The following is a 27,943-nucleotide window of genomic DNA, read 5'->3' as shown; positions in this document are numbered from 1 at the left end:
CTTTCGTATTCCTTATTACTGATTTTTGTGCAAATGTAAATAAAGGGATGAGTGAATTTTATTATTAATCTACGATATGAGATCATACCAGGGGCTCTTTTTTAAAATGAGCTTCGACATGGTTACACGTTATCAAGCTATTTTTTGCAGCAGTTCGCAATAGGTAGGATATAGTGCATTTACAGCCACTATATAATATTATACAGACGAATATTAATTTTGTGTGTCAGGTAGCATCGTTTGCTTAGTCAGAAACACATTGAATGTCGCGCTCTGTTGGACAGGAGTGGAACAGCCACGGCTCTCCTCTCACCGCATTGGTGTCGGTGTCGCTCATGTAACAGCGAAGAGGAATGAAAAGCTCATTCATTGTTACCACCTCATTAATATTCAGTCCGAGGGATTTAAGTCTCAGCATGACTTAGCGTGCAGAGACTGTTGAAAAGTGCTCAAGTTTGAGAGACTGATTTGGATTTCACTAGCAACTTTTTGTTACTTTTTCAGCAAGGTAAGGTACTTGCAAATTCAGTTTATTCTCTCGGACTATCTGTTCTGATCCGATGTTATTGAAAAACGTGTGATCTGCATATCGTCAGGTGTGCTTAAGCGTGTCATTACAAGTGCTCATAGGTTCTTTTCTTTTCTATAGTATTTAATAATAAATAAATAAAATATTTTAGTTGTTTATAGGTTGCAAAAATTCTGTTTGAAAATAAATTGAATTCAGGATGTAAAAAAATGTGCTTATAGCATTCTAATACGAAAAGTTTTTTTTTTTTTTGCAAATCATTATCAAAAGGTTAAATGGGAAATGTTTGATTCTGTTAAATGTTTACTTGGATTTGTGTGTATATATATATATATATATATATATATATATATATATATATATATATATATATATATATATATATATATATATATACAAATCCAAGTTAACATTTAACAGAATCAAACATTTCCCCTTAAACATGGTTGATGACATGATGATTTGCAAAATGATTTTTTTTTTTTTTTTTACATATAGGTTACTTAGAAGTTGCAGGCTGTTGCACTCAGAAATGTTTCCCTGAGGTTGTTGATGTTGAACCCTGAAGAATAATACCCTTTGGTAAAAAAAAAAACTAAATTATACAAAAATGCCCCATGATGTCACTGAACTGCAGTTCAAGATCTGTGGTTGTGAATACATTTTAAAATGGGTTGAAAGCTCTCACAGCCAATATGATGATACTTTAATAAATTAAGAAGGACAGCAAAAACTACAGCTTGTGTATCTAGTTTGTAATATTTTGTTACAGCAAAATGGGCAGATGTTCTTTGTATCAAAGGGGTCTAGTTCAAGTTTAATGAAGAAAGTGAAAGTCAGTGGTCCCATGACAATTATATTTAACTGGTTATTTTTTTTATTTCACAACATAGTCAACACATGCACTGTGTTCACCAACATTTGCCTTGGTCGTTTGATTTATGTTTAGGTTTTACATATAGCTTTGCATAGGCTGCTTTCCTTATTTCCATATTTAATTTTTTAAATCTTTTTTTTTTTTCACATTTAAAATAAACATTTCTTTAAATAAAAAAGTTTTTTTAAGCACCTTAGCACTTTTTTGTGGCACTTTTCATCAGGTTTGCTTTCTAATGATAGCACATACAGTACAAGCCTGATGATGATGGAGTGGATTTGAGAAAGTTGAGCTATTGATGTGTTTCTTCTGTGTTTTACTAAGATCACAATAGCTGTGAAAATACTGCTTACCAGAAGTTTGTCCACATGTGAAAAGGATTTCTTATTTTACCCTGTTGAAAATGGGACATAGTCTTTTTTTTTAAAAGTCCTGTTATACCTGTCTGCACAGGGGTAATAATCTTAGCAACTGGAAATGTTTGTATTGTGTCTTCAAGCTGCTGAATGCATTTCCTTTCATATGCTCCTGCTTTTTCCTTAAAAAGAAAGTCTTTCCACATAACTTTCTCAGCAAACTTATCTTATTGACCCTGTTAAAGGTGAACAACAATGAATTTTCTTTTTATTATTTATTAATAAAATAATTATTGATAATCAATTATAAGTTTTTGAGATCACAAAAAAGCTTTTTCACAAAATGATGGATGATAACAGAGATGTGAATGCCAAATCCTCTGTAACACTCTTTGTCTGGTTTAGCAGTCGTACATGTTTTCAAATGCATTATACAGCCATGGCCAAAAGTATTGGCAGTGACATACATTTTGTTTAACAAAGTTTGCTGCTTCAGTTGTGATGTTGATTCTCATTGTTTCTAGATTATTATGATAATAAATGATAAATGCATTTGAAATAATTGCAAAGAGCTGATTGGATTATAAGAGCCGACTTATTGCTATAAAAGGAGGGAAGCCATCGTCACTTTGCATCAAAATGGCCTCACGTGCAAAGAAATTTCTGCAAAGAATAATGCAACTGAAAGATCCATTTACCAAATTATCAAGAACTTGAAGTAGAAAGGTTTAACTGCAGTAAAGAAGGCTTCAGGACGTCCCAGAGTGCCCAGCAAGTGCCAGGACCGTCTCGGCTACAGAATCGTGTCACCACCAGTGAACCAACTTGTCACCAACTTGCTCAATATTGACAGCAAGGTGTCAGTGCATCTGCACACACAGTGAGGGCAAGACTTTAGGACAATGGCCTTATGTCAAGAAGGACCACCGCAAAGAATCCACAAAGGACAGGCTGACATTCTGTAGGAAGTTCAAGGATTGGACAGCAGAAGATTTTCTGATGAAGCCCCTTCCAACTGTTTTGGGTATCTGGAAAATCGATTGTCCTGAGAAAAAAAGGTGAACATTACCATGTATCCCGAGACCATCTGTAATGACTTACGTGTGGGGTTGTTTTTCATCCAACGTAGGCTCTCACAATTCTGCCCCAAAACACTGCCATGAATAAAGAATGGTATCAAATCGTCTTGCAAGAGCAACAACTCCCAATGATCCGGGAGCAATTTGGTGATGATCAGTGCATTTCCCTGCATGATGGAGCACCATGCCACTATGCAAGAGTGATAATGAAGTGGCTCGGAGATCATTAGCCAGGCAACTCACCGGATCTTAGTCCCATAGAACCTGTGGTCAGTCCTCAAAAGACGAGTGGACAAGCTGAAGCCCACAAATTGTGATCACCTCCAAGCACCAATAAGGCAAGAATGGATCTCCATTAGTAAGGATTTGGCCCAAATCTGATATGCCAGTGCGAATTTCAGAAGTTATGAAGAAGGGACAACGCTGTAAAAAATAAATAAACCAATAGAGCTTTTGAAACTTATGAAATGCTTATTTATACTATAGAAACATTATATACTGAAGCAGCAAACTTTGTGAATTTGTCACTGCCAAAACATTTGGGCACGCCTATATTTTAATAGTCCCTGATAAATGAATATGCACTAAATTCAGAAAATCACTTGGGAACTTTGAATGAAAAGAATATCGACAAAATCAAAACTAAAGATTTATAAAGTTATAGACATGGTTCCACTGGCTTAAAGGAATAGTTCACCAAAAAATGATTTACTCACCCTCAAGTTGTTTCAAATCTGTATTCATTTCTTTGTTCTGCTGAACACAAAAGAAGATATTTTGAAGAAAGTCTTCCATAGTACACTGAAAAAAATGATTAGTTGAATTTAATCAAAACATTTTTATGGTAAGTGGTTGCACACAACTGATTTTAGCTATATTTAAACAAATGCATTAAGTTGAACTAAAATTGATTAAGTTCAACTTAATGCATTTGTTTAAATGTAGCTCAAATCAATTGTGTGCAACCACTTACCATAACATTTTTTATTAAATTCAATGAATAGTTTTTTTCAGTGTAGGAAGAAAAAAAAAAAAGCTATGAAAGTCAATGGTGGCCCAGAATGGTTCAGGTTCCTACAATCTTCAAAATATCTTCCTTTGTGTTCAACAGAACAAAGAAACGTATATAGGTTTGGAACAACCTGAGGGTGAGTAAATGATGACAGAATTCTTTTTTTTGTGTGTGACATTTTAAGAAATATTTTTGCAAGACCCCTTTGAATAATAATTCCTAGAGATCAGTTCATATTTCAAACAAAAGATCATTTGAAACAAATCCAAACTCAAGCCATGGACATGGGAAAGGAATTTTTACCATGTTCTGTGTGGTCTGATGTTGAGAAAATGGCATCCATGAACTGGCCCAGGGTGGTTTTTAGTGTTGTGCAAACTATCAAATATGGCAACAGGTCATTTAATCATAAACAGCTGCAGTTGACAAAGTACTTGATGCCAGATCTCAAAACATCAACTGTTGACAAGCTTCTTTTTTTTTCTTTGTTAAGCCAGAAGAACATTATTGCCTCAGGATTTTGTGAAGCTTGTCACCGTTGGCAAAACGGTTGCTTATGTTACTTAGCAAGAAACTGCTGTGCACAGCACAGGGTGTGATGTACTTTCTTTTTATAATGAATTTTCTAGGATAATTTTGTATCCTTCGTGCATAATAGAGCTATTCGCAGGAATTGCACTGACCCTGATATACTTCAGTGAGTCAGATCTGATTCTGACAGTTTCAGAGTGATTGCATTGGGAATGTTTTGTCATGGCTTATGGACCACAACATCACCCTCTGCCACTATGCTTTTTGATAAAGTAATGTTTACACATTTGTGGAGTTTACCTGGCTGACAGACAATATACCTGATGGAAGATTGTACATCTTGAAATGCATGATAATTACACTGTTTGCTGCGAAGATGAATCTTGTTGAGTCTTATTATGTGTTATTGTCAATGCTGTTGTATGTTATTGTCAGCTTTCATTTTACAAAAAAAAAAAAAAAAAAAAAAAAATTGTAAAATCTTTCTATTATTGGAGCTTTTTTATTTATAAATGTAATTTATTCCTGTGACGGAAAAGCTGAATTTTCAGTAGCAATTACGCCGGTCTTCAGTGTCTCATGAAATTATATCTTATTTTTATCAATTTTGAACAGTTGCGTTTTTAATATTTTTATGGAAACCATATTTTCTTTCAGGATTCTTTGAATAAAAAGTTAAAAATAACTACATTTATTTGAAATAGGAATCTTCATTATAATGGCTGTCACTTTGATACATTTTAATGTACACTTGCTGAATAAAATGATTTATTTATTAAAAAAAAAAAAAAATAGCCAAACTTTTTAATGATAGTGTATATATAATTTTAGTTTTGTTGATTTTATGTTTAAGCCTTTAGATTAAAAGTTCTTTAAGGTCAGGAGAAACATGCATTCATCCAGGTGTATCCAGTGTTTTGACTATCATTGATCATTACAAGTGTAAAAATACTTGTACACAAGCACATTGAAGTATTTTTTTTTTATTATGTTTTTGTTCCAATATGATTTCCCTTCCTGTTGTGCTAAGCATCTCCTCGCGGTTGCCTTTAGCACTTAAGGCACTTGTTGCTTAGACATGTTTATCTGATCATGGGTTTCACATCCATTGAACCTTAAATCAAAAACACCCCAAACAGGAAAAGTATTCATCACATTGCAGATTATATTTCATTGTGTGCACGCCCTGTCAAAACAGGAGCAAGGTAATTTTTACTTGCTCAGAATAATCTTTAATATCTCATGTCATTTGAGTATGGAGACTCAAATTACTGTGCTCAAGCATTAGGCAACATTTTATGATATATAGTTAAAATATGTTATTCAATAAACTTAAACTGGGGTAGAACATTCCATGGTTTTATTAGAAATGAGTGATTGATATGAGATATTTTTCACAGGTTGTCTTGTAGTTTTCTGCTTCAGGGCTTTTGAAAGCCTTGCCACTCCTTTATAATTACATTTAACCTTTCCACACTTTCTCTCTCTCTCTCTCTCTCTCTCTTTTTTGACTTTACTTTTCCTGACAAACTAAGCCAGGCATTGTGAGCTCAGCTCTGTTCTGAACTAAAGAACAGGTTTCCTTGTTCGAAAACGAACATCTTGTATTCTCTTCTCTCCTTCTCAGGTTCAGGTGTGAAGCAGTGAGTCATTCATATCAAACACCTGCACCAGTATAAATAAGGGTAAACCTCACTACCTACCTGACAAGACCCCAATCCAGCTGCATACTTTCAACTGGAATCATTTGATGCGGAACAAACACGATGATCTCGATTGCCAAAACCTGCCTCAGAGGGATCTACAGTTGTCATTGGAACAGTGATAAAACAAGACAAAATGTGAGATTTTATTCACATAAATGACAATTTTCCTTGACACTTTGAATTTTTCAATCACATTTTTCCACATGGTAAAATGAAGTTGCACATGAAATATGCATCCATTCTCTCTTAGTATGATTTGCAGACATCTTTTCAATTTGTTTAAAAAAAAATATATATATATTTTGTTTGCACAATCAGTTGAGAGAGGCGGAATAGTTTACCATAATAAATTTAGAACAGAATCAAAGAAAATTGTTTTCACTGAATGCCTCTTTAATGAGCAATTATCATGTAAATGCTCTTTCCCTCTAAGTGAATACAAAGCTGTGGAGACTGATGATGATCATAACAGGCAGAAAAGTATTTTAAGCCTTTTGATGTGTCAGAAACAATTACCGCTGCATTCAGATATTTCTTAAATCCTGTGTGGAATGGACTAGAATTAATCAACTACAATAATAACCACATGGTTTAGAGGTTTGCCCCACTTTCGAATATTCAAATCAGTAAGCGAAACTCGACGTGAGAACACGATGCCCCCAGGCTCTCATTTGTTGCTAAATCATCACACGCAAACAGGGGGAGTGATCAGGGAAAACTATTATTTAATTCTTTTTAAACCGGATAAAGAGAAGAGCTTAATGACTTACAGAAAGAGAAACCATTTTTGAAGTGTGCAGTTTTGTTTTGTCTTTGTTTGTAGAGGCCATGCTGCTGGTTCTCTTTTCTGTCTTTTGTGTCCATACTTGCCCTGAGTTGGATGTACGTTTGCTTTATTGCCTTCAACGACCGCACCGATGTAAACGAGTGAGCAAATAAACACAATTCCACAATATGCAAATTATATGATTATAATTGTAAATCCACTGGCATGTTGCTTCCCACTTTGTTCAGTAAGAACTGATTGTGTCATATTGCTTCATTTTTCTCTTGCAGCCTTGCCTTCGAAAACTTGAAAACATGGGTGAACTGGTACATGATAGTGATGGTCATTTCTGCTGTGCTAGCCACTTACTGTCTACTTCTACTGGTAAGAAGGGAATAATGCGAACCAGATTGCTCTGTGGGTAGCATTTGTAAATAATGGTTGTTCAAATGAAATCATTCTTCATTTATTTCAGGTATTTGGATTGCTACATTTTGTAATTGGAGAGCCCTTGAATTTGCACTGGCTGCATAAGGTACTCTTATTTTTATTTATTTTTTATATTTGTTGTATGAAGGTGACATTGTATGAAACTTTTAGCCATGTCTTAATTTTCGCAAGTTTTCTAAAAAAAAAAAAAAAAAAAAATATTTTGTAAAGTTAGACATATTCTTAGTATTCCTCAATCAATTTATTATAAACAATAAAACAAAGAAAAAATAAATACATTTTGTAACAATTATGCTTTATTGTGCTTTTATATGCTCTAATATCAGGAGAGTTTTATATTAATTGCAACAGGTAGAGATCCGGGTCACTAAAGACATAATGATTGGCGAAACATTCATGCATTTAAGGGTTAATAAACAAACTGAAAACAGGGAAACCACAAGGAACACCAAACACACTAACATCCAAATATCGACTGACAAAGCACAAGAGAAAAACAAGGGCGGTATACACAGGACTAGACAAGGTAACGGGAAACACCTGGGGAGACTAATCAAAGGGGAAAACTACAAAAGGACAACAAACATGGCACACAAGACAGGAAATATAACAAAAGTCCTTAAAAAAGAACTTAGAATGGCCTCTCTGGCTGAGAGAGAAACAGGCTGGGAGTTCAGTAATAGCCTCTGTGATCATAACAGGGCAGGCAGGGAGTTCGGGGATGACTTCAGTGGTTATTTCATGTCAAACAGGAAGTTCAGGGTCGGCCTCCATGGCCATAACGGAGCCATCAGAGGACACAATGAGTTCGGAAACTAATTCTGTGGCCACAACAGAGGCGTCAGCCACCTCAGGTGAAAGTGTGCAGCCCAAAGACATAAAATGGCAACTGCCATCACAGGGTGTGCAGAGGCCACGGGGCTTGAGAGCGCTGAACTAGGCATCCAGGCTGCTCGCGCCGACATCAGCGGCGGATCCGCCACACTAGACATCCGGTCTCAAATGCCTTGGGCCTGCCGTTGTAGCTTCGGGTGCGGGGGACGTGACCACGGGAAACTCTGATGGCTGAGGACTCTGCAATGACAGTCATCACAGCTGGGGTCTGCAGTGGGCCAAGCTCCGTGGCCATTGGAGCTTGGGTTGGGTTGTTTAGCCCACTCCTAAAACTCACAAAATGTCTCTTGAGGACTAACAGAAAGTTGAGTTCTGAGGAGTTCATTGAATCCAGAACAATAAAACGTTATGAGTGTATTTTCCAGGAAGTGGGAATGAAAACTGAGTCAAAAAACTCACAGGTGTGGTCCTCAAGAGGTCACTTGCCCTGGCGAAGAAGAGCAAAACGAACTCCTGCTAGAGCCATAACTGGTCAGTCTGTAATGCAAAGAGTATGTTTAATAAACAAGGATCGAAGTGCACTAGAGTACATCTGAAGCAAGTTCAAATCAGGGAAACCAGAAGAAACACCAAACACAGGAACATCCCAACATCAACTGACAAAACACAAGAGAAACACAGGAGATATACACAGGGGGTAACAAGCTAAACAAGATAACGAGGTAACGGGAAACACCTGGGGAGACTAATCAAAGGGGAAAACTACAAATGACAACTTAACAGCACATTCCAAACTGCGTTTTTGCACCCTTGAAAGGCACTTCGGGAAGGGGACGCCATTTAAAGGAGCATTCCAAACGAAAGTAAACAACTGAATTCCTTCTACGAAAGCACTTCCACGTGTCCGTTAGCGAAGGGAACATGCAATGGTCACTTCAAGGAAGTAATTTAATTTATTCATGGTGTTGTTCTGCCCTTTGGAGTTAGTAGCAGAGGCGGACAGAGTACACAGCTACATTACTTGAGTAAAAGTACAGATACCCCTTGCTAAATTTTACTCAAGTACAAGTAAAAGTACTACAGTCAGATGTCTACTTAAGTAAAAGTACTAAAGTACTTGTTTTTAAAAGTACTTGAGTATCAAGAGTACAAGAGTACATTTTCTAAATATTGCATTACTACTGCCACAGTGCTTACACTGGTAAACACAGCAAACACTTGAAGCGAAAACTATCATTAACTTGTTCAGAAAATTGAAATAGTCTGGTGAGGTGGGGCCACGGCTTGGCACATTCCCGGGATGCGATATTTTTTTTCCCAGGATGGTAGGGGAAGACTCATGAATATTCATTAGGGAAGTCATCCCTGATTGGTCTTATGACCTCCCTAACCCCGCCCCTAAACCTACCCGTCACTGGGGTTAAGACCAATCAGGGATGACTTCCCTAATGAATATTCATGAGTCTTCCCCTACCATCCTGGGAAAAAAATATCGCTCCCAGGATGGACCTGCTGCGTCTTCATCCATTGTTTCGTCCATGGTTTCTTCTCTTATCTAAATCTGACCATGGAGTTGACTTTGGCGGAAAGCTGAAGGTGATTGCTGATAGGCTGTCCCAATCAGTGGCGCCTGCACAATCCAATCACATTTGAGAGGGTTTCCGAGATGTTTCCCTTTTCCTTTTTTTATTTTTATTTTTTTTAGAAGAAGTAACGGGTACTCACAGTTATGGATAGAAATTTAGTGGAGTAAAGAGTACAATATTTGCCTCTCAAATGTACTTGAGTAAAGTCATGAGTACTCCCCAAAAATTAACACTCGAGTAAAGTACAGATCCCTCAAAATTGTACTTAAGTACTGTACTCAAGTAAATGTACTCAGTTACTGTCCGGCTCTGGTTAGTAGGGCATAGAGATGCTCACTTCCGATTGTTATTTGCCCGGCACACAAGACAGGAAATATAACAAAAGTCCAAAAACACGCACAAGGAAGTATAGTGGGGGAAATAATTATTTGATCCCCTGCTGATTTTGTAAGTTCGCCCACTTACAATGAAAAGTCTATAATTTTTATGGTAGTTTTACTTTAACGGATAGAGACAGAAAAAAAATCCAGAAAAAAAAAACCACATTAATTGATTTGATTTGATTTGCATTTCAGTAAGTGAAATAATTAGTTGAACCCCAAGCAAAACATGCCTTAGTACTTGGTGGAGAAACCTTTGTTGGCAAGCACAGAGGTAAGATATTTCTTGTAGTTGGTCACCAGGTTTGCACACATCTGAGGAGGGATTTTGGTCCACTCCTCTTTATAGATACTCTCAAAATCCTTAAGGTTTCTTGGCTGTTGCTTGGCAACTCAAAGTTTCAGCTCCCTACACATATTTTCTATAAGATTAAGGTCTGGAGACTGGCTAGGCTACTCCAAGACCTTAATGTGCTTCTTCTTGAGCCACTCCTTTGTTGCCTTGGCGGTATGTTTTGGGTCATTGTCATGCTGGAAGACCCATCCACGACCCATCTTCAGTGTTCTGGCTGAAGGAAGGAGGTTCTTGTCCAAGATTTGACGGTACATGGTCCCTCAATACTGTGAAGTCGTCCTGTACCTTAGCAGAGAAACCGCCCCAGAGCTTAATGTTTCCACCTGCTTAGATGTTTATTGGCAAACTTCAGACGGGCTTCTACATGTGCCTTCTTGAGCAGGGGGACCTTGCGGGAGCTGCATGATTTCAATCCATTGCGGCGTATTGTGTTACCAATGGTTGGGATGGTGACTGTGGCCCCAACTGCCTTGAGATCATTAACAAGCTCCTCCCGTGTAGTTCTGGGCTGATCCCTCACCTTTCTCATGATCATCCTTACCTCATGAGGCGCAGATTGCATGGAGCTACAGACCGAGGGCGATTGATTTTTCATTTTGTATTTCTTCCATTTCTGAATAATCCCACCAGAAAAAAATGCCTTCTCACCAAGCTTCTTGCTGATGCTCTTGTAGCTCATTCCAGCCTTGTGCAGGTCTACAATCTGGTCCCTTACATTTGACAGCTCTTTGGTATTGCCCATGGTGCTGGAGAGGTTGGAATGGAAGATACAGATTCTGTGGACAGGTGTCCACTGACATTAGGACATTAGGGCCCGGTATCACAGACAGGGCTTAGACTAAGCCAGGATTAGACCATAGATCAATTAGGACATTTAAGTAATTTTTATAAACATGCTTAGAAAAAAACATTACCGATGTGCATCTTAAAACTAAAAAGGCACTGATATATTTTTAAGATCAGTCAGTGCAAGTTTATTTCAGTGGAAACAGCTCAGACTTACATTTTAGTCTAGGACTAGTCTTAAGCCCTGTCTGTGAAACCAGGGGTAGGAGTACTTTCCTAAAGTGACAGGACTATTCTGTGTTCCACATGGGCACATAACCAATCTGTGGGAGGCAGATTACAGATCAAATACTTATTTCACTTGATCAAATTCTAATCAATTTACAACCTTTATATAATGTGTTTTTCTGGATTTAATTTTATTCTGTTGACATTCTGTCTCTATCCATTAAAATAAACCTACCATAAAAATTATAGATCCTTCATTTCTTTGTGGGCGAACTTACAAAATAAGCAGGGGATCAAATAATTATTCCCCCCACTGTATATGACAGAAGCTGTTCTTTAAATCAAATGAGAAAATATTAATAAAACAATATATTTTTTAAATGATAATAAAAAACATTGAATATTTTTCATAAATAAATAAATATTTATTTGTGCAACTTTTATTTAAAAATTAATTATTTAAATTTACATTTTAAATTTAGGTAGTTCCAGTGCTTATTTTCACAGAAACAAACAATTTAGCCCCTATAAATGTTTAGTAAGCTGTATTTTGTTAATTATTTGGAAAGTGTAGAAATAATATGTGAATATAAATATCAAGATACATAAAATGCTAACAAAGAAGCATTAAAAAGACTCGTAGTTGCATAGTTGAGGAAAGTATTTCATATTGGTTACCTTTTAAAAAAAACTTTGGTAACACTTTATATCACTGTTAGTCAGCTTTAAGTACATAAAGGTAGTTCACCGCATGTTAATGAATGATCGGAAAATGTTAATATTTTTCTGTTCTCTGTTCAGGTGTTTCTGTTTTTGGGTCTCCTCACTGTTACTATTGGCACAGCTGGAGTTTGTATAACATGGAGAAAAGAGTGGCAAACTGTCTATATGTCATTTCAGGTATGAAATCGAAACCAGCCTTCTGCCATTCAACATTTCAGTATTGGTGTTTTGTCTATCTTTCACGTTTTTGTAGCAGGTTCTCATTGTATTCCATGTTATCTTTTACATTAAAATGCCAGTGTAATATTTCACACAGAGAGAAAGCATATCTGTGGCGAGCAGGACGAGGCCGAGGGCCGCGAGAGATACGAGACCGTTGCGTCACGCAGGTGTCATTCGTTATCAATCACGCCACCGGCCGTTCTCTCACGGCCCCCGGCCTCGTCCTGCTCGCCACAATATCCCTCAACATTATGTAACATTATACTGTATTTATCATAGAACTGACACTCAGGTGCCTGAATCTCCATTTACACCACTATTGTTGAACTGTATGGAGTATGAAAATCCCCTCTTTGGTTTCCCATAGGCCACGGCTCCTTTCCTGCATCTGTGTGCTGTAGTGGCTTTGACCTTGATCAGCTGTCTCGTGTTCAAGAGTTATCATAAAGCTCAAACAGCTGGTTAGTAGTGGCTCCAAAACAGCTTACGGTCTCATGACTCAACGTTTCGGTCTCATGACCTTCATCAGGCACGTACAAACATAGTTTGTATGTGCCTGATGAAGGTCATGAGACCGAAACGTTGCCAATAAAGAATTTTTGATACTTTTTTGCAAGTACGGATAGTGCAGGAGTTCTTTGTTTTTTAGCTTATAATACCTTAAAATGTCATATTTTCTGACTGTACTTTATCTTGTTTATTTCACGGCTGTTCACCAAATAGATAAAAAAAAATGGACATTAAATATTAATTATGTTATGGGGCTGTTGAATGCTTGAATCTGATTGGTTGACGGGCGTTCAAAGGTGTGCAATTATTTTCATGGAAATGCACATCTAAAGAAGTTCCAGGCAGGTCTTGACCACATTACAGTTCTATATCACTTCACAAAATGATTTCAGTTTCAAAAGGTCCTTACAACAGCAAATAAATAAATAAATAAATATAAAGCAAATAAATATAGCCTAGTTAACAATAAGATAAAAACGTCAAATTATTTTCATGTTTTTTTGCGAGAAAATTTGCCTAAGTTTTATTATGTAGCTACAGGAAGCGCATAGCCTAGTACCCAGCAAACACATTTACATTGTGGCAACGTCTGTGGCACATTGCATTTCTGCCATGGCAACGTCGCTGTCTACGTGCTCGCAACATTGTAACAACGTAGAATTGTAAGACGCAATAGGGCTATTAAAAATATTGGGGCTATAAAATATTGTTTATCCTTATTATTATTTAATGGGGCTATCAGTAAATTAGTAAGAGGCTGTAAATGGTTCGCACTCTGAAAAACTAGACAAAGTCTTTAACAAAAAGAATCAATTTATTTTAATAGAGCAAGAGCAGACGTTTCAGCCATCCAGCTATTCTCAATGCTCATAATGCTATCAGTAAATTAGCCAAATAATAATCAACACCTGCAAGTGTACACTTTGAAGAGTGAAAATGACAGAAGGTTACATTAACTCAACTTTATTAAAACTGCATATGGTAGCCTAATCAAATTGCACTTCCAAAAGTCATACATTTGTGTAAAAAAAAAATAAAAAAAAAAAATAAACATAATTGCCTAAACGAATATTCACATTTCTTTTAAGTTTAATAAATAAAACATAAAAAGCAACGATCAGAACATTTAATGAACAAAACCGGGTGCTAGCCTAGGCCTATGACAGACAGATAGAAGTCGGTAACCGGAATCAGTCTAGGAAACATTAAATCCAGAGGAGCAAATAAAGTCTCTCTCTCTCTCTCTCTCTCTCTCTCTCTCTCTCTCTCTCTCTCTCTCTCTCTCTCTCTCTCTCTCTCTCTCTCTCAAACGCACACACATGGACCTACAGTAGGCTACGGACACACAATCGCACTGGAACGTGTCGTTAGCGCTGCTCTGATAATTTTATCAGTAGCCTAATAGTTTAACAATTTAAAAGCTACAAGACATTTCTCACTAGCAGTGTAATAACGGCTCTGTTCTTGCAGTGGTAATTCACATACCGGTATGCCTCAGTGGCTGAAAATTCCGTTACTAGCTCTAAAATTATGTTTTGGAATCAGTAACGCAGGCTCAAGATTTGATGCGTAAGAAATTAGTCCTACACACAAGAGCGTTTTAATGACAAATGTCTTGAAATACATCATTTGATGTAAACGGAATAATTGACAACGGGCCGTTGAATTATTGAAAAATAATGCACACCCGAAGTAGGCTAGTGGTTCCCAATCCTGGTCCTGGGGACCCACAGCTCTGCACAGTTTGTATGTCTCCCTCATTTAACACACCTGATTCAGATCATCATCTCGTTAGGAAAGAGCTCTATGAACTGAACTGGGTGTGTCAGATAAAGGAGACATATAAAATGTGCAGAGCTGTGGGTCCCCAGGACCAGGATTGGGAACCACTGCGGCCTACGGCCACAGCCGCGCATTATTTTTCTAATATTTCAACGGCCTGTCGTCAATTATTCCTTAGCCTACTTAAATATTGATTTAAATCATTTTTCAGTATAACTTTAAGTCGACATGAAACGGAAATTGCTAACAGAAATTCCCTGTTGTGATATATAGGCTATAGGAATGAAACAGATTTTCATAAAAACTGTCGGGCGAGACTTGTCCTTCAGGAAATGATTGGGTCGTTTTAATTTGCTAATTGTTGCGATATTGGCATGTTGCTGCGGGAAGGGTTATTTCAGCTCTCTCGCTGGAAAAAAACACGAGAGGGTCTGCAGTGTGATACTAGAGAGATGAAAGTAGTGCCAGTTTTAATTACCCGGATGAGCAGAGTGACAGTGTTGCCATAGACGACAGCAAATATTAGGAAAATATCAGACCTCTGAATGCCTCGATTGACCAATCAGAATTAATCAGAGAGCCGTGCAATAAAGCATTATCTGCTGATGACATATTAATGAAAGTTATGATCAGGTATTCGGTGTAAATGTGAAAGTTAACACTAATGATGCATACATGTAATTATGCTTTTATTTTCAAATTTCAGAATGTTGTAGGCCTACTGAATATTTTTGTGTGTTTTTGCCTGTGTAGCTTGTAAGGTTTTTATAATGATGACCTTCATGTTCGTGTCCGCTGCTGTGTTCCTGTGTCCTCTTGCAATCTGCTCTCCGTGCATTACCAATAATCTTCCCCCAAAACCCTCCCTCGTCGGACATCGTGGTGCTCCAATGGTAAATTACAGTGTAACTTTCATTTTGAGACATTGCTACCTTTTGTTAACATGTATTAGCTGGTGTGCCCGTCAAAATATTGTTTTTGCTGTTTCTGTTCATGTCAGTGCTGAACTACAGGATGATTTTTACATTATTTTAGAATAAATTAGACATGCCTCAGGATGAATCATCTGCTGTAGTTTCTGAATCCGTTTAGGATTATGATGATTATGGCATAGTTCCCAGGTTGTAAGCTATCAAATCATGGAGGAATGCATTTCACTAGCATGTCAGTCTGCTCATAAATGTTGGAACATTTATCAAGCATAAGCAATTTATAGATTAAATAATCACAATGAAAACATATACAGTTATTACAAAACATGTAGTCCTCATTCAGAAATATAATTTTAATGGCTGACAGTCTACAGTTCAAACACAACCTGATAAATTCCACTGGCATGAAAGGTGGAGGAGGTGTTTTGACATCTGAAGCTCTGTAGGTTTGATCTTCCTGCGCTCACCAGGAGACTGGAGGTTAAATGTGAATAAAAACAGAGGCGTGTGAAGAACTCATGCTATACAGCTCTGAATTCTTTTTTGTTTATACATGACATGGAAACCTTAACATATTTATGTAGTAAGTTAATGGTTATTTCTGGAAAAAAGTGATTTCTTTTGTAATTTTAAAACATATATATATATAAATGTGTGTGTTAATTATGTATTTAGCTGGCTCCAGAGAATACCATGATGTCATTCAGGAAGAGTTTGGAGTGTGGCGTGGTGGCTTTTGAAACAGATGTGCAACTCAGGTAAAAGGTTCAGCTTCTGTTCAGAAGCACTATAGACACTTGCTAGTGTGTGTGTGTGTGTGTGTGTGTGTGTGTGTGTGTGTGTGTGTGTGTGTGTGTGTGTGTGTGTGTTTGCAGAGGTGGACTGGACAGTAAAAAAGTAGATTTACTTGAGTACTGTACTTTTATTGAGTATATTTTTTTCTGGAAACTTTTTACTTTAACTTCACTACATTTGAAAGACATCATACTTTTTACTCCACTACAATTCTGTCAAGGTCCTTGAGTAGAAAGCAGTAACGTCAGTCAGGGGATGATTTTGGTTGCATTTTGGTTGGAAATGAAAGTCAGATTGACGTCAGAACCCGACTGATGTTCATGTTGGTACTGATTTACCTATTTTTAATTTTCAACCACAATGCGTCTGTCCAACGTTAGAGATTAATTTCAATCTGGCGTTGGATTCTGACATCAACCTGATTTTCATTTTCATCATTGGGTTTGGTCTTCTAAATGCAAATTTTGTCATTGTTTTGGAGCACACTAGCTTATAGATAACAGTAAGGCTAACATATTCATACTAAAAGCCAAAAAACTATAAATAGGGCACTGTTTGAGGGAACAGCCATTTGGGTGTCCGAAACCATTGTGGACGTTATTGAGTGCACTTATTCAATCTCACATTCAATCCCACTACTGGAACTGTGTTCTAGAAATAAATTTGATATTGATATGAGGGTAGGTAGGCAGGCATAGATTCAGAGGCATAAGGTACTGTAAGTAGTACATACAACAATGCAACAATAATAAAACAATGCATTGACATTTTACTTTTGATACTTAAGTAGGCCTACTTAAGTAAAAAACGGTCTTTACAATGTTTACTTGTAACAGAGTAATATTTGACCAGTAATATCTGTACTTTCACTCAAGTAAGGAACTTGTGTACTTTGCCCACCTCTGTATGTTTGTGTGTGTGTTTTAATACACTTGTCTATCTTTTTTCAGCAAGGACATGAAGCCTTTTCTTATGCATGACAGTAAAAACTTTCTGCAACGAACAACTGATGTGAAGAAGAAATTTCCAGGTCGAGATGGCGACACGCACACTAACTTCACATTGCAAGAGTTACAGACGTTAAATGCAGGCGAATGGTTTTTAAGAGTGAGGACAAAGATTTTATATTTATAACATCTGTATTTAATTTAATTTAAGTTTTCATTTATATATAATTTTATAACACATTTGATACAGTAATTGCTGTTATACAACAGTAGAGTAGAAATAAAATTGATATATTATATTATATAAAAGATTTGTTGTAAAGGCAGCTAATGTGCAGTTGCATTTGGAAAAAAAATATCTCACAGGCACCGAGGAAGGAGTATATGTTTTGGTTAGAGATTTCTAGCATAACCTTGAACTGAACTGAGGTTGCAGCTTTATCCAGTTTGATAAGATACAAAAAAAATTCTTCCACTTTGCATTTGATGTTCAGATGGTCTTTTTTTTTTGTGTAATGACAAACTTGTTTAAAATGAGATCTTTTGTTTTTCAAATACAGACAGATCCACTTCAGTCAGTGTCATCGCTCTCAGAGGAAGAGAAGAGAGAGGCTGACAACCAGACAGTACCATCTCTTTCTGAGCTCTTGCTCATGGCCAAAAAGCATAATGTCTCCCTCATATTTGACCTAAAAAATGAGAACAGCTCAACAGGATTCCACAACAGCGACTCCTACTACACCATTGACACCATCAAAAAGTCAGGCATCTCACCAGACAAGGTAATATTGTCGTAGTGGGGTCTGAAAGTCTGAGATCATTAGTGAAACTGGTTCTGTGACCATTTTCTAATTGAATATATTTTTCCATTAAGCTTTCAGAAATGTCATAATTTCTTAGCATCCCTTTTTGTCTTTTCTCTGTTTTAAATGTGACAAAATCTTAAAACTTATTATTTATATAGTATAGTATTTAGTAATATTTTAAATGAGCTTTTATGTTTTTAGTTTTCTTTCTAATTTTAGTTTAAGTTTTAATAATTCTGTTACATTGTGTTTTTTCATTTTTATTATTTAAAATATAGATATTTTATATTTGCGTATTTCAGTTTATTTTTTATTTATTTTAGTACTTATAAAGATAAAGTTTTTGATCTTTTAATCATTTGATCTTAACCCTAAGGCCCGAAAAAACATGCCTTTTATGAATGCTACATGTTGTTATAAAAAACTCTGTCCAAAATGATTAATGCAATTCTTTTTGTGTGTGTTTTTGTTCACTTTTGCACCATTAAATGTAATTTTAATGCTTTGTTTCACTTTCAGATATGGTGGCTTCCTCGAGAATATAGACACAATGTGAGAAATATCTCACCAGGGTTCAAGCAGGTGTATAATATGGTAACCGAAATGAATGCGGATGGTGGAAGCTTCCTGAATGTGAAATATAGTTCACTGAGCGCTCATGAAATAAGGTGAGTGTAGGAGGATTGGTGCAGCTTATCTGACATGCAGAGACATGATGCTGCCATTGCTGTTATGATCTCCCAGCCTTAGGGATCATTCTCACAGGGTTTTACTTTCTTACAAAGATGACAGAAAGGCTGTGAAAAAGTATGTGCTGCTCTATTGCTTAAACACACAAAATGTATGTAATAATGATTATAGTAGCCGGAATGTTGATTTGCCAAACTTCAACACATGAAGATTTATGAGGCCTTTTCCAGACACTTTTTTGTCCGGTTGGGTGCAACTGTTATTTCATCATTTTACCTGACAGTGAAGAAGAAGACATAATAAAATTGAACAAGAAAAGCTTGACTGATGAATAAGACTGCACGTTAAAACGGCCCTGCCCCTCCTGTCTATTGTGCAGAAAACTGGCTTGTTGCGACCTGTCGAAAAGGTCGCTGATGTAGAGCCAAAGGCAGATGCATAGAGAAGATTTATGTGTTTTTTTTTTTTTTTTTTACATGCATTTTTGTTTATTTCGCTGGATAGTGAGCTGCGGGGGAAAAATGTGTCCGTGAATCTGTGGGTTGTGAATGAGCGCTGGCTCTTCTCATTACTGTGGTGCTCTGGGGCCAGTTCAGTGACCACCAATGCCTGCCACATCTTCAAAAACATGTCTAAGCCTGACTGGCATCTGGTAAATCTCAGCCTATCTTTTCACCTATCACTGTCTATTGTGCCATAAAAAAGAAGCTGTTTTCCCCCCTCATTTATAATTCACATGGGCTTGTCTGAATATGTAACATGTCTGGAATCCTTTGTGTGTTTTTGTATGCATGTAATAATGAAAGGAGCCTAATAAGTACATGGGAATATGGATCTCGGCTGATGTGATATCATTGCTGTTGATGTTTGGGCTGTTTATTTGGCAAAGGTAAGCAATGAAACTCAGCACATACACTGTATAGTATAATGCTGTAGAGTTGATTAAATTACATTCTTGTGGGGATAATTCAAGTTTTACGGATATAGCTTTAAACATTTAAAGATGTTGTGCTTTAGAATTATGTTTGGAGTTAATAATTTTATCTCTTACAATTCATCTTTGATCACCAAAATGACATATTTAAACGTTTTTTCCTGTAAAAATGCCTTTTATTCATGCCTTAAAATAGCTTGGATGTAACTCTACACCCTTGCTTCATTTAGTATACGTGGACCATAATTATGCAAACCTTCACTCAAACTCATACTATATAGAACATGCTTTTTTAGCGGTTGTGGAGTAATTACTTATTCAAAATAAGTATCTATACAAGAGAGTATGCGATTTCAGAAACAGCCTGTCTTTTTTTCACTGCAGTTTTAAGGAGAAAATACTCAGCAATGGTGTTGACCTAGGAATTTGCACATGGTTGGTTTTAAATATGTTTTAACAACATGTATATAGACATGTATAAACAAAATGAAAAACTTGAGTTTCACCACAGGGAGTCAATTATAATAACAAGTTGTCTCGCACACATGCCAGTAAAAACATCCTCAGAGAAGAGATGTCACTACAAGAGGAAGTTATTTTATTTAGCATAAAGATTATGAGGCCACATGAATAAAAAAACAACAATGATGAGCACAGATAAATCATTTATATACTACATTCCATGAAAACATAAGAATTGTCATATTTGATTTCATCGTGGCTAATGGATAGATTTAATACCTTTAAACTTTTGTAATTGTGTTTTTATATTGGTTTCTTTCTAATATTAATAGTGTATTTAACAGAATTTCTATGTTTAATTTTTGCTCTATACATTTATATTTATAAAATAACTGATGGTTTCTGGTTTCATAATTTGAATACATTTTATACATTTATTATAGTTTATTATAAATGGTAAGTAAAATTGACTGCAAGGCAAGCTAACTTGTTACCAACTTAAGGCTTATCCATCTTTTTCCCAATAACTGAAAATTTCCATCGTACACAATGTCGAAATTCATACCACCACACAAAATACAAAAAAATACAAACCTACTGCTATTGATTATTTATTCATTCTTTCTTTAATGTTCTTCTTTTCAGGGCATTTAACACATGTTTTAAGATTAATAAATAAAATAAAAAATTCCCAAGTAGTCAAATTTGCCCCTAATTGAAGTGTTACTCAAATTATGTTGATGGAGCAGTGCTATGCATGTCAACTGGTCTGCTCAACAACAGATTATAATGGGCATTTTTCTCTTTGTCTGTGAACAGGAAAAGGAACCGTGTTTCTCGTCGAAATAAAGAACAGAAAGGAACCCCCCTGCTTAAACGCTGAAAGATGCATCCATATCATGAAAGGGCATTTCCTTGTTTCACTTTTTGAAGGATTGTATGGTCATCAAAAATAAAATCACATCATATTAAATGTATAATTCAGGAAATTCACATAATATTTGTACTTTTATTTAGTTTGCATATACACTGTATTGATCAGTTGGAATGAGAATTTATATATTTGATTTAATTTCCTCATTAGGGCAGCAATTTGTGCAATGCTGCCACCCATTGACAAATGTAGGGTAAGTGTACTATAATAGATTTTCCCTAAACCTATGTACCTGGGTCTTGTCTACAATCGACGTCCCCTAATGTCTGCAGTCAACGTTTAGTCTATCTGGGTCTTGTCTACAATCGACGTATACCCGTTCAATAATAGTCACCTAACTAACTTGCTTCCCTAAACTAGGGATATCAGGGAATCTCTCCCAAGAAGAATCAAGGCCGGAGGATCTCAGACAAAATTCCATTGAGAATCCCACCAGTGAACACGAATACAACAGTTTTTGTTAATTTGTTAAAATGCAAGATTTATCTCTCATCTGAAAATGTTTTAATTAGTTGATGTACATTTTAGAATATAAAATTAAGATATGTTAGGAATGAAGTCAGAAGTCTGGCATGGGCTTCATTGGTATTTTGGCACAATTTAAGTCTGCATGTGTTCCAAATTAGCCCACATCATCTTTGATTCACAAAATATAAGAATTAATTGATTTTAAAGAAGTAAAACATCAGTATATTTATTCAGTGACAGGGAAGTATTAAAAAAAACTCATTTTGCTAATGTTTGATTAGAGCCCTGCGTGGGATTGGGTAGGTGTTAGTGGCCGGTGGTCTGGAGCCTTAAGTCGGCTTGGCTGGAGTTGTAGCTGGAGTCAAGCTGGAAGTTTGACCGGGTGTATCTCGGGAGCCAAGGCGAGTTGGGGCTCCATACCCTGGGCTTAGGGGGGGCCTCCTCGCGGGCCCCCAATACCGGAAGTCTGGAGCCTTAAGTCGGCTTGGCTCCCGAGTAATGCCTGGTCAAAGGTGGAAGTTTAACCAGGTGTATCTCGGGAAGGAAGCCGAGTTGGGGCTCCAGACTCTGGGTTCATAACAATTATTATACCACTAAACCTGTAACTGTATCCAACACTAATTAAATAGTTATAGTTAGACTAATATAAAGTAGGACCAAAATGTTTACAGAAATATATTTTTAAAGATTTTTGCAATTTTTATTGATATTTTGGTAAATATGGGCATTTAAGACAAATTCAGAAATAATTTGTGCAAGTTTAACTGTATTGTTGTGTGTGTATTTTTCTAAATGTACTGGAGATCAAGGCTGGTTGGCTAGTACAGTTGACCCATACAGGGTTTATTTTGAGATCATAAAAATGAATGTTTGCCCTCCACATTCATTGATTCTTCCAAGATATCTATGCCACAAATAAAAAAAAATGTTGTAAAAAAAGAGAAAGTGATATTTAAAATATATGAATGTTATAGTGTGATGAACCTTGTTTAATTTTTTTGTACAAAAAAAAATTATGCCACCCTGCTAACATACATCTAATCAATCAGTATGGGAATTTCAATGACTGATTCTTGAAATATTACATTTGGTTCCCCTAGCCCTGAATATATGGATGGCATTATAAAAACAGGCAAATTAAGGTGCGTGCACAACACCTACATTTTAAATATCCAGCTCCCCACTGGTTATTTAAAAGATTGTGAAAATTAATAATTTATCATCAATTATATTAATCATAAAATAGTATCCAGCAAATTTGTATTAAGTGGTGTTAGTTTGGTTTAAAATAAATGTTTACATCTTCTTCCTTGTTGGCACTACAACTTCAGTTGTTTTCAGATTTTTTTTTAAAGGAAACATTTTGTGACCTTGAATATCTGCATCAAATGATAAAAAGGTTGGTCAGTTTCCACTGTATGCCATAGCCTACATTTTAATGTGAATTCCTTGTATAAAAATGAGAAATGTTGTTGCTGTTTCGTAATTACATTGTTCTATTTGATTAAATGTAATAAAACAAATGTTTCAATTAAGTCGACCTACGTTAATGCGATCGTTTTATACAGTCTCAATGCAAACGTCAAGCTTTGTGTCACCAAGCAACTCACAGACTGAACGTCTGGATCTGGATCTGGATCTGGAGCGGAGCGACAGAAAAGATGAACTCCACTCCGGGATTTTCATTTGCCTAAAGCATTCATAGAGGCGGGAGAAAACACCGGCTTAAAAACATTGTGGAAAAACCTTAAGGCTCCTACCTAATCACGCTGGTTATTGATATAATGTTTCAATACGTTTCCCTTTTCTAAAAAAAAAACTTGATTGCTAAAAAGGGCGACAGACACACTTTGAAGCAGGTTCACTCTTTCTCCACTAGGTGGCATGCGACACTTCGGAATAATAAAACTTGCATCACCCCTTCATGGCAAACAGGGTGTTTTCCGAAAGACTGACGAAATAAATGTCAGGTAGCCTATATTTGAAGTTATCATTTATAACCCTTTTTTCCCTTCCTTTTTTCTTTGCTAGCCACAAGTTCACACATATGATCATATGATTAGCGTTCGCCGTTATACAATAAAGCTGCATGTTTTTCCACCATAAAGGCAGACACGCTTATCCACAGTTTACATTTGGATGAAGGATGAGTAAGACCCTGTTACAGCAGACCGCCCCCCAATTCCCCTCAAAACTTCCCAAAGGCAGATAACGGGAAGCTTCACACTCTCACTAACGTTACTACCACAACACGCATCTCCTGCCAACTGCACTAACTTACTCCCGTCGTCAATACTAGAACTTCCCAAAGAAACAATATCGTCACTGTGGGGAAATTACTGCAAAACTTTTAAAAGTCTGTTTGGAGACAGCTAGAAAGGGACAGTTGGCCCCGAGAAGGATTTTAAAGCGTTGTTATTTATTTGGAGAACTAACGTTAGTCGAAACGTTTTGGATTTACAGGACCAGTTTTCAAACTAACTGCAACAATCTTCACATCATGGTCCATAAATATGGTAAGTTCCGTTAAAACAGTCAACTTTAGTCGTTATAAGTAACCGATATCATATAGGCTAACGTTAATGCAGATATGACAGTAATTTAATAGTTTTTAGTTCTTTTAAACTTTTCTCGGTGTCGATGTATCTTCAAGAGAAATTTCTTCGTGTATTTTCAAGTGAAATTTCTGTTAAACCCACATGGGAAACAGAAAGCATTAGGGATTATGTACTTTTAATAAAAATCCGCTATTCTTTACAGAAGCTCAATGAATGTCAAGTGTATAGGCGACACCATGACCCTGTTTAACCCATCACAAACTGTGATGTTTTTGTGGAACCTCCTACCTCTATTAACCTCATCTTCCCTTCAACCAGCACCTTACAAAAATAATACTTAAAAATCTATCAATATCAACGCATTATACATACCAAAAAATAAAACTAATAACCATTTACTTTAAAGAAAGACAACACACAAGCACCATTTTCAAAGCTTTTAACAAGTGTTAGCTTTTAAACACACATTGTTATTGTGAAAATGGTTAACTAATTTCAACGTTATTTGTTTTCTAATGCATTTTAAGTGTAACTTAAGTGTCCAAATAATTTTGAGGCCACTGAATGGTCTCTGTTAGTCAACAATAATAACTCACTAAACAACACTCAAGACTAAATCATTCATTTATTTTTAGCTGTTAGTTAAAAAAATGTTGTTAGACAGCCCTGGTTGAGTCAAACATCTGGCTTCTCGCCCCTTCCAGGGGCTCTTATAATTATAGGCAAGTAATGTAAGATTTCACGCATCTGCCTTTTTGGTATTAAACATACAGTTTGAACGTCTAAAAATGTCTTCAGACTGTCACAAGGAGAATGTAGGTAATGGATGAAAAGGCATTAATATGATTAGGAGTTGTACTGAAATAGTAATGCTTGTCCTCTCTTTTATTTTAGATACTAAAAGAGCAGTTGGGCTACTGAAACAGTACCAGGCAAGTTTGACTAGCCCAGAGGAACAGGCCCTGAAGACCAGCGTGGAAAAGGTCTCCACCATCTTTGGCAGTCATCTTTTTCATGCTCTGCTGGGTGAGGTTTGTTTCTGTGTAAACTGTAATGGATCTCAAACAAATAATGATTAACTGTCATTATATAGGGCTGTGCCACTTGATTCCAGCACATTCCATGCTGAGCAAAATCTTTCCAAGAAGTCGTGTTACTATTCAACTTTACTAAACGCTGCTGATGGTTTTCTAAATGGTATATTTTGTTTTTTGTACTTGGACCAATGACCTCAGTGTCCTCCTTCGCATTAAACATGGCTTTAGGATGTAATAGTTGTGCCTAGTAAACAAACACATTATTAACTCTACCTTACAAATTAACTTGCACCTTCTGTGACTTTTACAAGTTTGTTATTTTGACATTAACCAAGTTTTGATTTATTAGATTAAGTCACGTAAATAGGTTCTTTCAGTATAAAAACAAAAGGTTGTCTGTTTTTTTAAATGAAATCTTGCTGTTGTCTCCAATGGCTTGATCTTTAACATGGATTTGAGAACTCGACTTATACAGTAAATTACAAAATGTTTACCAAAGTTTGTGCCACTGTTCTCATGTTACACAACGAATCAGACTTTCACAACCCCAACTGATTTATCATGCTGTGGATATGTTCTGTCATATTTTAATGATGTCTCACAACAGCCAGAAAAAGAAAACATACAAGTAATAATAGATATCACTGTTATGCGAGATGCATCTAACTAAAATAAGAGATTTCCTAACTTATTTTTAGTTTTTGTCCTGCAAAGGAAACAAATTAGTCCCATTATGAAACGGTTGAGTGGCTCTCTTAATTACCAGGCCCAGTGTTTAATGAGGCATGCCTGTTGCTGTTGCTGTGATGCAGAAGTGTAGGACCACAGGGGCTGTGACCAAGACATGGGGTTGTGTTGCCATGGGACTGTAGTGAGGAGAGGGACTGGTTTCCCCTTGATCTTAACTCATGAGTTTTCTCGTATGCCGGTGGTGATAGGCTTGATAGGCATGATAAGCTTATTATGAAGTATACATGATATTGTTATGCATGTTTTGGTCATTCTATAAAGAGCTGGCATAGAAAATAACAAAAATGTTATAGTTATAGGGTAAATTTTATAGCCATTACTCCAGTCTTCAGTGTCACATGATCCTTCAGAAATTATTCTAATATGCTGGTTTGCAGCTCAAGAATGATTTTGTCTTCTTATCAATGTTGAAAACAGTTGGGCTGTTTAATATTTTTGTGAAAACTGTGATTTTTTTTTTCTGAATGCTTTGATGAACAGCATTTATTTAAAAATGAGTGCTGTCAAATTGATTAATCACGAATAGTCGCATCTGACAAAAGTTGTGTTTACATTATGTGATCAATTTGTATATATTATATATAAAGTATGTCTGTGTGTGTGTATGCGTGTGTGTGTGTGTATATGTACATATACACACATATATACAGTATATAGGCTATACAGTATACATGTGTAGAAAATATGTGTGTGTGTGCATACAATACACACACAGACATATATACAATATATATATGTAATAATATATATACCGGTAGACACATATATATTATGTAAGCACAAACTTTTACGTTAGATGCGATTAATCGCGATTAATCGATTTGACAGCACTAATGGAAATGTTTTGTATATCAAGTCTTTACTGTCATTTTTGAACAGTTCAAAGCATCCTTGCTGAATAAAATGTATGTATTTTAAAAAAATCCCCAAACTTTTGAACGGTAGTGTGTAAATTGTTTATTTTTTAGTTTAAAGACATTTGGAGATTGTTGAGGGCATTCACCTTTTTATTATAATGTCTCTGGTATTAGAGAAAGTGTCAGTCACTTAAAATATTCATATTTATGTTTCATAGTGGTGAGCTGTGTGATTCAGGCCTAAAGGGTTTTAGATAATTTTCTGAAAGAAACTTGGCTCCTGCTACTGGCATTTATGTATACGCTTTTCTGTGCCGTGAAAAAAGCTGTTTGACTACAGCAGGCCAAACCAATGTTGCAAATGCTCTTATTTATATTACTTTGAATCAGTCCCAGTCCACTTCTATAGAGTCCCAGTCCGAAACTGGCATAACACAGTAAGCGGATAAGGATTCCACACATTCCAGAAATAGGCTGGATCATTAGCGGAAATGTGGGATAACATGTAGGTAGATTGATAAACAAACAGTTCTTGGCCGCAGTGCTGTACTCCCTTCTGACCTCAGGCCAGATTAGGCAGGGTGTTACGCTTTGCGCAGGACGGCCCATTCGCTCTCTCAGGTACTGAGAAGAGGGGTCATGTAAGGCTGAGTTAAGCAACATGTGGTTTCAATCATCTCTCCAGCCTCTTGGGTGTTGGCCAGAGTTAAAAAAGGCAATACAATACGAATTCTAGCAAAAATGAGGACGATTGAGGGTGGATAAAGCACCTAGTATATTATTTTATATTTAAACATTATAGTATTATTATTTTATATTATATTTTGTATTCATTTTTATATTATTTAATATTGGATTTGTAGATCATTCACATAATTAAAGTGTTCTTAGACTCTAAAGTCGAAAGCTTTTTGATTTATGTGGCATCAAAGATCATCGAATATATTGGGGATTCAATGAGGCTCTACCAATTCAGTCCTGTGATGCACTGTGGGAGGAGGGAAAATTTGTTTGGTTGTCTGCATGATTGCACAATTTCGAACAAAGGTTTTCCTAACTGC

At 36.3% G+C, this 27,943-nt stretch overlaps 2 protein-coding genes across 2 annotated transcripts in view; both read left to right on the top strand.

Moving 5' to 3' along the window:
- The first annotated feature begins 331 nt into the window (after positions 1 to 331).
- gdpd2 (glycerophosphodiester phosphodiesterase domain containing 2) lies at positions 332 to 21,686 on the top strand. Its single transcript, XM_079891851.1, has 15 exons — positions 332 to 508; positions 6,012 to 6,225; positions 6,914 to 7,017; positions 7,147 to 7,240; positions 7,332 to 7,391; positions 12,277 to 12,375; positions 12,788 to 12,881; positions 15,466 to 15,605; positions 16,320 to 16,402; positions 17,390 to 17,546; positions 17,947 to 18,168; positions 18,712 to 18,860; positions 19,387 to 19,534; positions 19,689 to 19,771; positions 21,098 to 21,686. Exons 2-15 carry the CDS (start codon positions 6,151 to 6,153, stop codon positions 21,159 to 21,161), a joined length of 1,572 nt encoding a protein of 523 aa, XP_079747977.1. The 5' UTR covers positions 332 to 508; positions 6,012 to 6,150; the 3' UTR covers positions 21,162 to 21,686.
- A 2,125-nt stretch (positions 21,687 to 23,811) lies between these two features.
- Positions 23,812 to 27,943, top strand: part of dlg3 (discs, large homolog 3) — a 94,214-nt gene continuing 90,082 nt past the window's right edge. Inside the window, exons 1-2 of the mRNA XM_079891845.1 lie at positions 23,812 to 24,196; positions 25,133 to 25,264. Coding sequence (XP_079747971.1) covers positions 24,181 to 24,196; positions 25,133 to 25,264 — 148 coding nt within the window. The 5' untranslated portion in view covers positions 23,812 to 24,180. The remainder of the gene's footprint in view (positions 24,197 to 25,132; positions 25,265 to 27,943) is intronic.

Source organism: Squalius cephalus, assembly GCF_949319135.1.
Source record: "Squalius cephalus genome assembly, chromosome: 14".
In the NCBI taxonomy this organism is placed as follows: Eukaryota; Metazoa; Chordata; class Actinopteri; order Cypriniformes; family Leuciscidae; genus Squalius; species Squalius cephalus.
The sequence above is the reverse complement of the archived record's forward strand: the minus strand, read 5'-3'. Positions and strand labels throughout refer to the sequence as shown.